General features: G+C 37.2%; 1 protein-coding gene across 3 annotated transcripts in view; it reads left to right on the top strand.

Moving 5' to 3' along the window:
* The first annotated feature begins 5,946 nt into the window (after positions 1 to 5,946).
* Positions 5,947 to 14,343, top strand: part of SH3TC1 (SH3 domain and tetratricopeptide repeats 1) — a 28,343-nt gene continuing 19,946 nt past the window's right edge. For all 3 annotated transcript variants that reach the window (XR_009274658.1, XR_009274657.1, XM_058803623.1), the window contains exons 1-3: positions 5,947 to 6,075; positions 11,318 to 11,563; positions 13,835 to 13,909. Coding sequence is in view for 1 of the 3 variants with exons in the window: in XM_058803623.1 (XP_058659606.1) it covers positions 11,362 to 11,563; positions 13,835 to 13,909 (277 nt within the window). In the remaining 2 variants the exon portion in view is untranslated. The remainder of the gene's footprint in view (positions 6,076 to 11,317; positions 11,564 to 13,834; positions 13,910 to 14,343) is intronic.

Raw genomic sequence — 14,343 nt, 5'->3', positions numbered from 1 at the left:
ACTTAGAAATCTTTTTATACCATCCCCCCACACATTCACACCTTAACACCACTATTGTCTGTGGTTGCCAGTGCAAGTACAGTTGATTTAATCAAAAGTCCATAAATGGAATTTAAAGATGGTTCCAAGGCCAAATTCTGGACAGGAAGCAGCTGGAGTTTTCATGATTTTCAAATCTGTATTGCCAAAAGTTCCACTGTCTCAGATTTTCCCTGAAAAATAGAAATCTTTCCTCATATTTCTCAAGACTGAGGTTTGGACTATACCTTTTAAAGATTTTATTCTTCTTATAAGAAGTATGACCTCAAGCATACAAGGCTGGATACCTAAGCAGAAAGTGTTGTGCTTGTTATGTTTATAAACACCTTTTAATATATTTAGTTCTGGTACCTGTGGCCAAATGGTCTAAAAAGATAAATGTGAGAGGAAAGATGTTACTAGAAATTATAACTTAGATCTACAGATAAAGCTGTAAAAAAGGGACAAGTAAACCCTTCTTCGGGTCTCAACTAGAGGGCAGCACTAATTTGGAAAAATTCCAATATTTTGCTAGTTCTATGTGAAGACAATTTGTTGAAGTTAGAAGTACCACTATAGGATTTTTTCTACAGTGGACATTTTGGTGGCTGGAAATGGTAGTCCCAAACTATAGGAAGACAGTATTTTTGGGCTACCTCGGTCAAAGGGAAAACTACTGACAGTAAACCAAGTTGCACTTAGTGAATGGAACAGAGCTTATAGGATGATAAATTGAAATTCTGTGATTGTTTCTATCCTGATGGCTATCTATTGGTTTTGGTCTTCCAGATATTCCCTCAGGCATGTTCTTCCGCAGAGCATTAGGAAAGCCAAAAGCAAGATTTCATTTCTATTGAATCCATATTGAAACATCTTTTCTCCATTTTTGAATGCCTAAGGAAGTAAAAATTTACTTTCTCAATGCCAAAACTAGCTCAGGAGATATCTGTATTCCACATATATTCAAGCTCCTATAAATAAATTTCCATGGCCCTGCACTTTTTAGCACTAAGCAGAATCACCAAACAGATGGGTAAAATTTCAGTTCTGCAAATTAAGTGTTTCAGTGTGTGGTTAAGGATTGTAAGTACTTCTTTCTTGAAAGTCTTTTTATCCATCGCAGAAGTGCTCTGGCATGCTAGTAAAGAAAAGAGTTGAATATGTACATAGAAAGATAAAAATACATTTCAAATAGTACACATTTATGCAAATCCTAGGAAGGCAGAAGGAATTGAAGCAGAACTAAATATTCATTGCTGCTGCTCCTCCCCCTTCTTTTTTAAGATCAAGGAGCTGTGGCTTTCTACTCCACTCCACAGAATAAACAGTTTTAAATATACTGACATAGTTTTCTCTGCTTTAAAGGACAGCAGAAAAGCTGACAACCTCAGCAAGAAATCTTATTCTAGGAAAAAGCCTTGAGTGATGCCTTTTTCTAAATGTTTAATGTGGGACTAGATGCTCTTGAAGGTTTCTTCCAACCCTGATGGATCTGTGACCTTGTGAAAAGAATCCTCTGAAGGAAAAAAGATAACAAATCCATTTGAACAGGATAATAAATAATCTCTACTCAATATATGATTGTGATATATGATTATTTGCTGGCTACCTATAAGAAGGTTTCCTTAAGAATAAGGAAACTACCTGAAAATTTCAAGCAGCTGAAAATAGTTAACCTTTAATTAAAAATCCCGTTGCCTAATTATAAAAGGAAGCACCTGATTTTTTCTTCACTTCTCCTGTAATGCTGTGAAAGGTGAGGATTTATCCTGTGAAGGGGAAAAAAAAACCTTTTAAAAAAAGGACATTCTGTGGGAGTTTAAGTGTAAATTGTCTGGCGTACTGATTTTTTTACTCCCTCCTTTTAATAGTTAGAAGCTTTTAGATGAACAGAATTATTGTTTCCCTGTCAACATATATTTCCTATTTTCTTTATACTTGAATGTTTTAGGGGCTTTATTTGCCAAGTGGTTTGTTAATTCCAGTAGATAAGAGGAATTTAATTCTACTTGCAAGATGAAAGCAAAATAGGGAAAGCCCATTTCCTATGCTGAAGCTTGTGAATACAAACTCTCAGGGTGTTTGGTTTGGGGTAATTGAGAACTCATGTGTTTTCTGTGCTGCACAGGACTCCAAAGTTTGTGCTTGATTTGGGAGGTTGTTATTCCTATGGGGCAGAAAATAAACTCTGCTCAGCCATAAAGTAAAGAAATGAAATGATTAATCTAAGGATTAGTGATTCTAAGTGATAATAACAATTTTTATTCTGAGCTGATGAGACTCTTCTAGAAGTTTTCTCCTTCTCTGCTGTGGGAGATGGAATTGTGAATCCAATCATGGCTGCATCCCCTTTTGCCTGCTGAGATTTCAATATGGGCTTCCTTGGTTAGGAGGGTGTCGGCTTTTTGGTCTGCAGATAAAAGCGTTTTCAAGAGAGTAGCAGTGGCACTTGGGAGATGCTGAACTTGGGAGGAAGCTCTGTCAGGTGTGTACCATGGTGCTTCTTGTGCTCAGGAATAACAAGTTGAGTAACATCTATTATTAGCATTTTAATTATTTAATTTATTATTATATATATTAATATAATATATATTAAATATAATATTAAATCATATAAAATAACATTATATTTTATATAAGATCAATTAATTTAATATTCTATATTAATTTAATATCAATTTAATATTTCCATTAGCAGGGTAACTGTAAGCAAACAGCCATTATTTGGTGGGCTGTGTAAATAGCTCAGGAGCTGTGGAAGTGGTGTCACAGCTGGATGCTTTGACTCAGCATTTTCCTGCAGACTAGAAGGCGACAGCATTTCCTTACAGATGGGTGACAGTGTGTTTTTCTGTTCATGTTTTCTGTTTTTCCTTTCTGAACCTGGCTATGGAGCTGGGATGGTATTTTTTTAAGACCTGGGGGAAAGTAAAGCTATCTGGTTTTCAAGCAGGCCGATGCAAAGATGACAGGAGATCAGCAGAAAGCACTTTAGTTAGTTCTGTATGCAGTGGCTGTGGAGAAATAACATGCTAAACAAAAGGAAATGTGGCCAAACCTATTTCTGTGGAAGCTGTGTGTAATCATAGCGTGCACATAACACAACTAATATTCATGCATGCTGATAATCTGGCTAGAATTAATATAACTGGGTAAGTTAGCTAAAATGTCACCACTGTGAGTTAGTACTTCAAGCTGAATGTTTTTCACATCTAGGGGCTCAATTGATTTTTTTTTTTTTTTTTTTTTACTTTGCTATACAGATTGTATAATATTACATTTCTTTTTTGTGGGTGTTGAAAGAGGAACCAACAGAGAGTAATTTAGCCAAGACAGCAGTCAGTATCTTGTGTGATTTTGAATTTGCTGTGCTGGATGTAAATAGTGGAGAATACCAGAGTCAGCAAAACATGCAACAAACAGGATATTTTTATGATGGGTTCCAGCAGGGGACAATATACTTGTTAATATATATTGGACTTGGGACAAAAGAAATCAGACAGGAACTTAGTAAAATGTGTAGAAATACCCCTTATCACCTAAAACTGGCATTTCTGCCACTTACCAGTGGATAATCAAATGAGTTATGCCTCAATATTTTTACGAGTTAGACCCTTTGGCAAAGGACTGTTCCTTCACAGGTATATCCCCAGCTGTGATGGGATAATAGTTATACTGGAAGGTATAAGTCAGCCTTAAAATTAAAATGTGTTGTTTTCCGTAAAACAAGCTGTTGAAGTGAAAAAATGGTCAGAAAAACATGCAGCTGCAGAAGGGCAGACAAACAGGATGATGAAAAGCAATGCCTGAGAGAGACAATTAGAGGAAGTGCTTTGTATCAACACCCGATGTCCTCCCCAGCCTCCTGTTAGCTTCTTTTAATAATTCTGAAGAAATCAGGGACAACTCAACATAAACAGGACCATCAAGTCTTCATGTGATTTTATTAGTTAAAGAATTGGCTAGAAGAAACAACTTTGCACCTGATTTTTAGCAAAAGGAAACCTGAAACAGGTAGCACAATTCATAGTAATTAGAATGTAGAAGGGATGTGATTACTAATGTGGAAACCAATCTGTGCTACCTCTGCTTGTTCCTGTTTGCTGCAATATATTGGTCTCTGGAGTTATTTCATGGGAGCAGCTGTCAAATAAGGTTTATTCACCTAAAGTTTTGTAATGCAGATTAGTACTGTTCCAACAAGACAACAGGAAATACGGGGCCAACTTTTGATGTCATTACTTTAAAATTGAAAACTTTTTTTTTTTTCTTCTTTTCACCCAAACTACATGTCCATATACACCACCAAGAAGTACTGGCTGTGGTGTGATGAAATACCATGGAGCATGGCTTCAGAGTAAAATCACAGAGGAAGCTGAAGATTTCTGACCTAGTTGAAGATTGCAGGGAGGAGTTGGCTAAGACAACTTTTACAGGTCCCTTCTAACCCAAACTGTTTTAGGATAGTATAGAAAATGGAGATAAGGAGCCTGGAGTTCAGTTGGTCCTATTTTGTTATGTGTTTCTTGAAGTGAGTTCATCTCTCCTAATTTCAGTATTCTAAAATAAAAGTTAGTTGTACCTTTTAAGATTTTAGGGACATACTAATCAGTGGTAGATTCTGCAATGATTGGGACTCAGAAATAGGGACTGAAAGATTATTATCCATTGGGAAAAATATAGGCTTAGATGACTCTTTGAGGTTTTTTTCAAAGCTATTTTGAATCACATTAAAAAAAGAGGAATACCAGTGAAGAAATGGTGTAATAAAATGTAACCAAAGTTATCTTTAAATAGACATATAAAATAAATGTGATGAAAAGAGTTAGACATTTATGAAATTCGTGGAAAATCAGTAAAGTGGTGACAGAAATGTGGTATTTCATGCTGTTGGCACAGTAGCTACATAAATTAATTACTCCTGAAGTGGTATGCTTTATGTACTGCATTATAGTGCAATATCAAATTAATTCCCTCTGGGATGATTGGTTGGTTGTGATTTACACAATTACTTGAGTACCTTCCAAATGCATAATTTCTGGGAAGATGGAGAGTTCCCAAGCACACTGCAGGAACAGACTGCCCCATCAGTGTGAAGCAGCATTTCTAATTCCTGTTTATGTGGGGTGATGGGATGAAGTAGGGTAAATGAGAGCATGATTTGTAATTAATACCTGATTCTAATGTTTAAAAACAACTCTCAAGTGCATGTTCCTTGAGGTGGGCTGGCAGGAGTCATAACTAAGGTCTCAGGGGCACCTGAAGGGTCTGGTTTTGGTACTCCTGATGGTAAGAGCTGTAGGAGGGCAGCAGTGCAGTGGGGACAGACCATCACCTTGAACCCACTGCTTTTGTGGGTCATTTAGGATATGGCACATGGATCAGTCTTGCTACACAGAAAATAAACTCTGTGTGCATTCCACAACAGTCTTGCTCAACTCCCCAAACTGATATTTAATGCTGCATAGATCTGCTAAATAATAGACTTCTGCATTTAAACCTGAGCATATTGGTGTAAATTTTTTGTGAAAAAATTTTTCATCAGTGTTTTTGCAGCTGTAATGACAGCAAGAAATCTAATTTTGCAGTCAAAAGCAAAACGGTGACAAAGTCCTGTACTTTATCTGAAGGATTGTTTGTAACTTTTTTCTGAACAATGGTTTTTTAAGAAAATGCCCTGGATGTGTCCCTTGGAGATTTTAGCCACCAATGCAAAATGCCACAATAAATTATTGCTATGAAAAGCTGGAGTGTGTGAATGAACCTTCCAGCACACTGGATACATTTCTGCTTTGCATAATGAACTTTAGTAGCTCAACTCCTTTCTCAGGAATGTTTCTTTCTCTAAAAAAAGAAAAAAAGTTTTGGAATTAACAGTATTGGTTAATAGACAACTTTGTGTGCTGGCCACATCCAAGCCAGGCTGTGCAATCAACAGGAAAGATAAGAAGGTCAAACAGGAAGAGCTGAGCTGGAGTCAGTTTTGAGCAGAGCTGAGGAAGGCAGGGACCTGCCTGCTCTTTACCAGCATGGTACAGTGGATCAGACCTGGAAAAGGTAGGGCAAGTCCTGGGCTCTGTGTCTACATCTCCCTCTTTTGCTTTACTTTAGGTACTTGTGGTCTGGTATTTGGCTATGTTATTGTCAATGTGTTGGAATTGCAGCCAGTTAAATGGGTAATTTCAGTAGTGTTCTGTTCTTTAGTTTGCCCATAATGAAATCACTGGAAAATATGTGTAAATGTGATCTGTCACAGTTATGAGAACCTGCTGGGATTTTCTGTGCTGCTCTGTTTCTCTCTTCTAGGTAGTGTGCTGTCAGCTGGGCTGTGATTCAGTAGCAACAGCTCCTGCTTTATTTCTCTGCATTATCTGCCACAGGCCAAGTTCTGTCACATCTAGCACTCAGAATGAAGTACTGAGATTCACAGATGCCTTTTATAGTTTTCTAACAGTGATCTGATTTTTATTTTAAAGCATCTCTAGAGTTTAAGCTTATTTTTAAGCAGTTATGAGATTGTGGATTTTTTTCTCCAATTTTCCATATCTAAACTTGGAAATTTATATGTATGGTGCTTTTAGAGCTGTGTTAAGGATGGAAAATATATTTCAGTGCTACTGAGATATAGAGAAAATTAATAATAGAGAGGGCTAAAGCTTTTAAAGGTATCTGTTGGCTCTCTGAAGCTTGCTAGGGCTGTTTTGTTTGTAGACCAGCTGGGAACAATGATACCTATTGCAACATTGTTTACTGAGAATTGCTAACCAAACTCAAATTACTTCTGCGATAAAGGAGTCAATCTTCCATTTTTGGAAAGCACTCAGATTCCTAAGTTTGTGAACCCTGATTATAGGTTTGCTTACCTTTATGTGGAATACATAAAAATTGCTGCCTATACAGAACCTAATATGTTTTTTTTTTTTCCTTACATTCATACCTGTGACTGAATTTCATAGAGATCAAATCTGTGATTTACTCTCTAAGGTAAAGGTTTGTAATGATCTTGGCTTTAAGATGTTTGTAGCCTAACACAGAAGATGTGAAATGTTAGCTGGAACTGGAAGGAAGGGATAAAATAACTACTCTAGCATCAGTTTGGGAAAATGACCTAGATTAACTTAATGTAGTACAGTTGCAAGAAATGTCCTTAGTAAGTCATTAGTACATTTTCTTGAGGCTCCTAGACGGAAGATGATGAATTTAAAAAAATTGTATTGCATGCAGGTGTTAGGCAGCTAGTTTGAATAAAGCCCATTTTTGTATACCAGGTCCTAGTCTCAGAAATATATCTTTAGAGGGAGAAAGAGAATCTGGCTCAGTGAGTGTTATTGGTTTTCTCCTTCAACACCCTTTAAATGGGAATGACTTGGTGTTCCTGTCATCCACAACACATCTTAAAAATAATAAAAAAAGGCAGGGGAGAAAAACAACCCTCAGCCTGCATGGAAAATCTCAAGCTATATGTTTTTCTTCTGATTAGCTGGGCTTGGAAAACACTGAGCAAAAAGGAAGCAACAGCACACAGAAAGGGATGATAAAGGAATTATTCTGGTTAACTTCCAGAAGCAAAAATAGTATCTCATTTCCCCCCGATGTCCAACAGCTGTTGGATACTGTCCCTTCCTGCCTGCTGTGACCTGAGACGGGACAGAGAAGGTGCAGTGGCATTCTGAGCCTCACAAGCCTGGACAGGGTGTGGGGCAGCACACAGAGGCTTGGACACGTTCCCAGTGCCCAGGGAGACTGGGCCATGGGCAGGGAGGACACCGGAGCACCCAGGAGCACCCAAGGTGTTGAGCTGTCCAGCATCTGCTGCTCCTCCCTCTGCTGCCTCAGAAACCGAGCCTCCCCCTGAGCAGTGCGGACAGCCACATCTTGGCCACATGGCTTTTGAGTAGAGGTTGGTTCTGGGTTCAGAAGAAAAGGATGATTAGAAAGTTTTATGGCCAACATCCTGCACCAAATATGAATTTTTGGTGCAAAAATACCTCAAAAAGCATGAGAAAAATAGGGGTTTTTTCTAAATTATAAATAAAATGCGTAGTCAGCATGCATAGTCTACACATAAATGTAGATTGCAAGAACTAGTTAGAGATGACAAAATTTATATGGTGAGTGATCTTTACTCTAGAAGATGATCTTTGCTCTAGAAGATGTTTAGATCTCACTAAAGATATTTTCTTGAAGATCTTAATCTTGTATTTGTTGCTATCAACAAATGCTTAGTTGCTAATTTACCATTATACTTGCTAGCATCGTAGGTTTATGAAGAAATCTGTAATAATGAGAGGGACTCAAGCAGTGAGGTTTAGTAGTCTCTAAAGCTGTTTTATACTAGATGAATGTTTCTCTGCCATTTCATCTGCTTTCATTTGTGGTGGAACAATTTAATAATTGAGAAAGCATCAGCATAATAAATAGGATAATTATACTCTAGCTTTGCTTATGTGTCTTGGGGTACTTACATGATAGTTAAAGGCAAATGATAAAAGTACAGGGATTTAATGTAAATTTCTATGAATTCTTTGTCGCTTGGGACCAAATTTGTGTCAGTTAGGATACATTTAGGTGCCAGGTAAACATTCAAAAGGGCCTAGGTAGACAAGGTCCTAGTTATGGGAAAGTTTACTATTTTGTTCTCAGTAGTTACACAAAGCCACATGGGTTGACGTTTGTTGGTAAGGCAAACAGTAAAAATGGAAAAGAAATCTGTAGAGGAGGACATGACTGCTAAAAATGTTTGAGGTTTGAGTTTTTCTTCTGTGCATCTTGGAAGAACCCAGAGAAAATATACATATGGACTTACCTGTTTTGCTCTTCTTTAAATCATTCTGATTTTTCCCCTTGGCTTATGCTCTATGAATGAATCTTCTTAAACAGATTATATCCATTTTGATTTGTTCAGATGTCCAACTTGCTCTTGTAGCACCAAGCTTTCCAAGTTCATTCACAGACCTGCATATATGTTACTCTTATCCACAGAAGCTGATGCAGAAGAGATGAAAAATTTTATCAATATCTCTTCTCCAATTCAGCTGAATTCTAATAATTCCAGTCAGAGTATGTTTTCTTCCTAAGTTTTGTGCAGGATGGTATTTTGCTTGTGGATAGGAGCTTGTGGGAAAAAAAAATGAAAAATCTGAACGCTGAATTTCATTTCTGGGATTAAGAGTAATCCTGATCTAAAAATAACAACTGGCTTTGGATTCATAGAACAATGTAATTTAAACAACCTCTTTAGGAACCAAAGTATCATTACTACCAAAATATTTACATCATCATAATCAGGACACACTAATATTTACAAAATATAGGCAGAAAAGTATTTCATTTCTAAGTGTGAAAATCGGAATGCATTTCATGAAGTCCTGGTACAGTAATGAAAAGAATGGTGTTAGCTACTCTCATTACTTCAAGGAAAAGATCAGCTATATGAATGGAAAAACAGATCCCTGGCAAAGTGAGTTTGGCCTTGGCAGGCCTGTATTTTTAATCATTTATAACTAGGTCATCAAGTCTGATAGGTAGTTTTTCAGTGTCAACCAAATATGACAATTCAAATGTTCTTTTGAGAGAGAAGGGAAAAAAATTACTTGTGTTTGAGTTACCACCTCTGTTTTGTAGGTGCATATATGAATTTTTACACATAGCTTTATATAGAGAACTGTGATGCAGCACCAAAAGCATCTTTTGAAATTCAGCTTCAGCACTCTGATAGGTACTTTTGAATAAATGGCAAAATGGGACAATGAAAACATTAAAGCAAAGTCCAGCCTAGATTTCTTCATACTTCATTAACTTGTGGTAAATCTGGTTATGATTTAATTCTCTGAGCTGGTCATCCAACCTGTAACTATACCTCATTAATTTTCTATAATTGCATAACTTGCCTAGGTCTATATATAGTTCACTGTTTTTTCAAGAAGTGCTCATCTGGGGCAAAGGTTTCAATGACTGTAAAGGAGTAGGAAAGTTGTGCAGACAGATCCTGCCTTGTCCCAGGTACCTGCTTACCCTGGCAGGCTGCTGGCAGGTTGTGCTGCTCATGTTGGTGCTTGGTTTGCTCAAGGTTAAGGATCTGTGATGTGAAGCTTGGAGGGCAAGAAGTGTTGGAAGGCAGGGTTGTGAAGAAAAAAGCCAGAACCATGTGCTTTGGGACACCCCATTGCATGGTAGATGGAGAAGTGGGACATTTCTTGACCAGAGTAAAGGCAGATCATAAGTGGATCCTAGGTGACCAGGTACTAGTCTGAGGCTTTAGCAGAGTAGAAGAGCATCTTTCATCTACAGCTTCAGATTTAACCAATTTCTGTTGGAAAAAAAAATGAGATGAATTTTCCCAAAGGCTGCAACCTTGGACACTCATCATGAATGTAGCTTGTTAATGGAGTATGGCTGGAGTAAACACAGAGGAATTCAGATTTAATCCAAATGACAGGCCTAAAGCAAAATCTATCCTTTGCCTTTATGAAATCATTTAGACACATGTGAAAGCCCACTGAGGAAAAGGGTGTAAATATCAGTGGGCATGTTCTGGCTCCTCGAGTCACATCCTTTGCAGATGCTTTGGCTGGTGGTCTGGCTGCATCTTCCTGACCCTCAAGTAGCTTGTGCCCAAGAAATGGCATTGTAGGATGCCTCGCCTCAGGGACTGCAGGGAAGCTTGCAGCCACTTGTGCTCTACTGCCATTTCTATTCCTTCTTCCTGATCATGTCAAATAGAGTCTTGCTGCCAGACTCAGCCTCTAGCTTCAGTAGGGCTTTTTTTCTGCTCTGCTGCAAAGTAATACTTGGCTCTTTGGCTGCCTGTCTTCCTGCACAGTGGGTTCTGTGGAGGATTCATTCTTTAGCTGAATTTATATAAACCCTCTTTGTTGTTTGAATTCAGCATGCAGTACTTGTTCTGTTCTTGTCACCTTTAGAAAATGATGTTTTTCCCCTGCAATTCCTCTGTTGATGTGAATGATGTTATCCCTGGGAGGCTCTGCTTTATAGCTGGCCAAGAACAAATAATTAGCAGTGGGCACAAGTATATTTCACTTCAGGCCTTGGATTGTTGCTGTTAGCCAAGTCTGTTGCTTTGTTCCTAAAGCAATGATGCCACCTCATTGCAGGAGCTTTTTCTGGGATAAATTTGGGTGTTACACAACAGTTCCTCTTAAAAAAGCCTATAGCAAAATTCTTTAATCCATATTACAATTAAAAATAACTCCTGAAGGAGAGGCACAGCTCTTGAATGCGTTCATCTTTTCTGATGCTTTTTAAAAAAATGTCATTGATTTTTCTTTTTCCCTTTCAGGTTGTTGATAATGTTAATTGTGTCACTGTGAGGAACGTCAAATCATGGAGAGTTTGGCAGGCGGCACATCTATGCTCAGCACTAACACCATTGTCCCTGCTCTGGAGGGAGAGCAAGACAGGAACTTGGAGAGGGAAGGAGCAGAGCAGGAAATGTGCAGGTGTGACTGCAAACATGTGGAGAGCAATGCTGCCATCAGCACCCTCAGGGATGGAGCTGGGATGGACACACTGCAAGAACAAATGGGTAAAACCTCAAACAATACATCCTGGTGCCTCTGCTCCTGGCTTCTTGTGCTTGAATTATTGTGCTTTTTAAATGGTGCACAAGCTGAGAACTCTCATGAGTTTTTCACAGAATCACAGAACCCAGATGGGCTTCTTTTGGAATACAAAAAGCAGCTATGTTTCCTCCATAGGAATGCTGCATAGATTCAATCTACAGTGAAATTCACTTGGGGCAGGCAAATGGATTATCTTTTAGTAAGATAAGAGGAGATGAAAATTATCAGAACCCAAGAGCCAGGGTACTGACATATAAGTTCTTTTTCTAGCACTTTTTGTTATATCTGTAAGATTCAGAAGCCAAGTTTCAATTTTAATGTTTTTTAGTTCCTTTTTCATCAGAGGTGTACTACTGCCTTTATGCTAAAGAAAATCTACTTTGTGGGGTAAAATCATACAAGTCAGAGGGACCTTTTGGGTAGAGGAGTGGAGGGACATAGGAAGGTGGCAATTACCAGGCTCTTAGTTTACAGTAGGCTCAAGAGTGTTCTTAATGTGAAAACACTTCAAAAAATCATGGACAAAAACCTGCTTAATTTAAAAGTATATGTCCTGTGACTTGTACAATATCTTTCTGTTCACAACTGCAACATTTCTGACATCAAAGACCAGGTACAAGCATCCCAGAGCAGTATAAAGGTTCTCTTTAGCTTTCCAAGAAGTATGCAAGACATTCCACCCAGCAGGAGTTAATATTAAGTTTTTTAACCGAATTATAGTACTTTAAAAACTTTAGACATCATAGAAATACAGTTTGAATAGCTCTTACCCTTTCACTTAAATTTAACAGCAAACTATTATTTGAAATTAAACTGATGAGTAATTCAAATGCTTGCTGATATCCATTTCTGTGACTTTTAGGAAAAGGCAAAGGCTGTTAATGTCTTGATAACTACCTTTCAAGAAAAGTTAGTTTTTAATATCAAAATAATAGTGATAATAGTTCACATATCAAAAACATATTCTAATTTATTGTTCTTGTCAACTATTAAATGATTATAAAAATAATAACATGTTGTCAAAGTTTTGACACCTTCTGTTTGTAATTGTGACTAAAACCAGAAAAAGCAGAACTACAGGTAAGTCTGGTCCCAGAAGATCTGGGGGACTTAAATTAAGAACATTTCCTAAACACACTCAGCTGGCTCTGTGGTGAGCTTATTATTGAATTTCTAGTTAAAAGCAAACATCATATAATCCATATTAAGAAAATAAACCCCAACCCCAAAGTTTCTGTCAAACACTCAACCAAGACCCTATAAAACTAAAGTGTTTGGGGACTTCAATTTATAGTTTGAGTATCTGATAGTAATAGGCCTTAAAGACCATGTTTTTAGTGCTTCCTTTCTTTGTGAGATGGGAAAACTCTTTTTATGTATCCTTATTTATTTGCATGACTTTGTTCATGTAACATTGATAGATACACTTGAGGGAAGATGCGAAAAGACTTTGAAATTACCATGCCCTGCTATATTACAGGGTTTATTTTAAAAGCAGAGCTTCATAGGGTAATGTCTTGGGATACATGAAAATTGCCTCAGAAATGTTCTAGAAAAAAACAGAAGATCTATTTCTCTTTTATTCCTAGAAATATGAAGACTTGAGAGAATGGAAATGGTTGTTTTATCAGCACAAAAACATATAATACCCCAAAGGAGGGGAAAAAATATGGGTTAAAAAAAAAGGCAGATTACTCTTAATACAAAACATACCTTATTTGTGATATTTTCCTGAAACTTCACATCACTTGATTTTACAGTATCCCCTCACAAGTATTACATACATGTATAACAGATGAAGAGTTGTTTTTCTCCATGTATTAATTGGTACAAGGCATAGCAATTTATTCCACTGAAGCATCAGTGGGAGCCATTTTTAATATAGGTGTAAGGGAAGAGAAAATTAGGTCTGACCCTTGCTCTCTTCCAAATGAGAATTGCTTCCTGAGAACCTTTCTTTCTACCAATTCCCCATCTTGAAGTTTCACATCAAAATGAAGCAATAAAGATTTAAGTTCCCCCTCCAGTCCAGGAGGAAAGAAATATTCTGCAGATAATTTTTGTGGGGTTTGGGAATTATATAGCAGGAAGGGGAGAAAATAGTTATTCTGTCTTAGAAATTATCTGATGCATCAAATGCTTTGAAAGCAGGGGTATTTTGTTGGGGTTTTTTTTCAGAGTATTTTGTATACTTAGAAAATGCACATAACCATTCCTTTCATTTATCATAATAGAGTGTTCTCAAAGTGAAAAATGCATGAATGTCAGTTCAAGGACCCTTCCCAGTCAGGCAGAGAATTTTCCAACTGGTAAGGCATTTTTCTCCCATCCTATCTTTATGTGATAATGATTTTCTCACTGCTTACTTTTTATTTTTGAGATAACTCAACTATGTCAATATTTGCAGTCAGCAGTCTTGTAAGTTTTATAATGTATTTCATGGCAGCTGTGAAGTGACCAACTTATGCATAAGATTTGTTGAGGATTTCTCACAAAAAGACAGAGCAACTGCTATAAAAACCAGAAATAATTTATGTACTATATTATACTGGTTACAAAAAACATAAAGAGAAGCAAATAAAAAAGTTCATAGCTTATTTTACATATGCCTTTCAATCCTTCAAATGTCTTATCTTTTTAAGTTTGTGGCCTTTCCAAGTATTTTTTTATTGTTTTAATGCTATATTTTCAGTGAAGTGTCAATTGAGTGCAGTTTTTCAGTAAGTGGGTTCAGCAGGCTTCA

Source organism: Ammospiza caudacuta, chromosome 4 (genome assembly GCF_027887145.1).
Source record: "Ammospiza caudacuta isolate bAmmCau1 chromosome 4, bAmmCau1.pri, whole genome shotgun sequence".
Classification (NCBI taxonomy): Eukaryota; Metazoa; Chordata; class Aves; order Passeriformes; family Passerellidae; genus Ammospiza; species Ammospiza caudacuta.
Note: the sequence above shows the minus strand (reverse complement) of the source record. Positions and strands in the feature narration are given on the sequence as shown.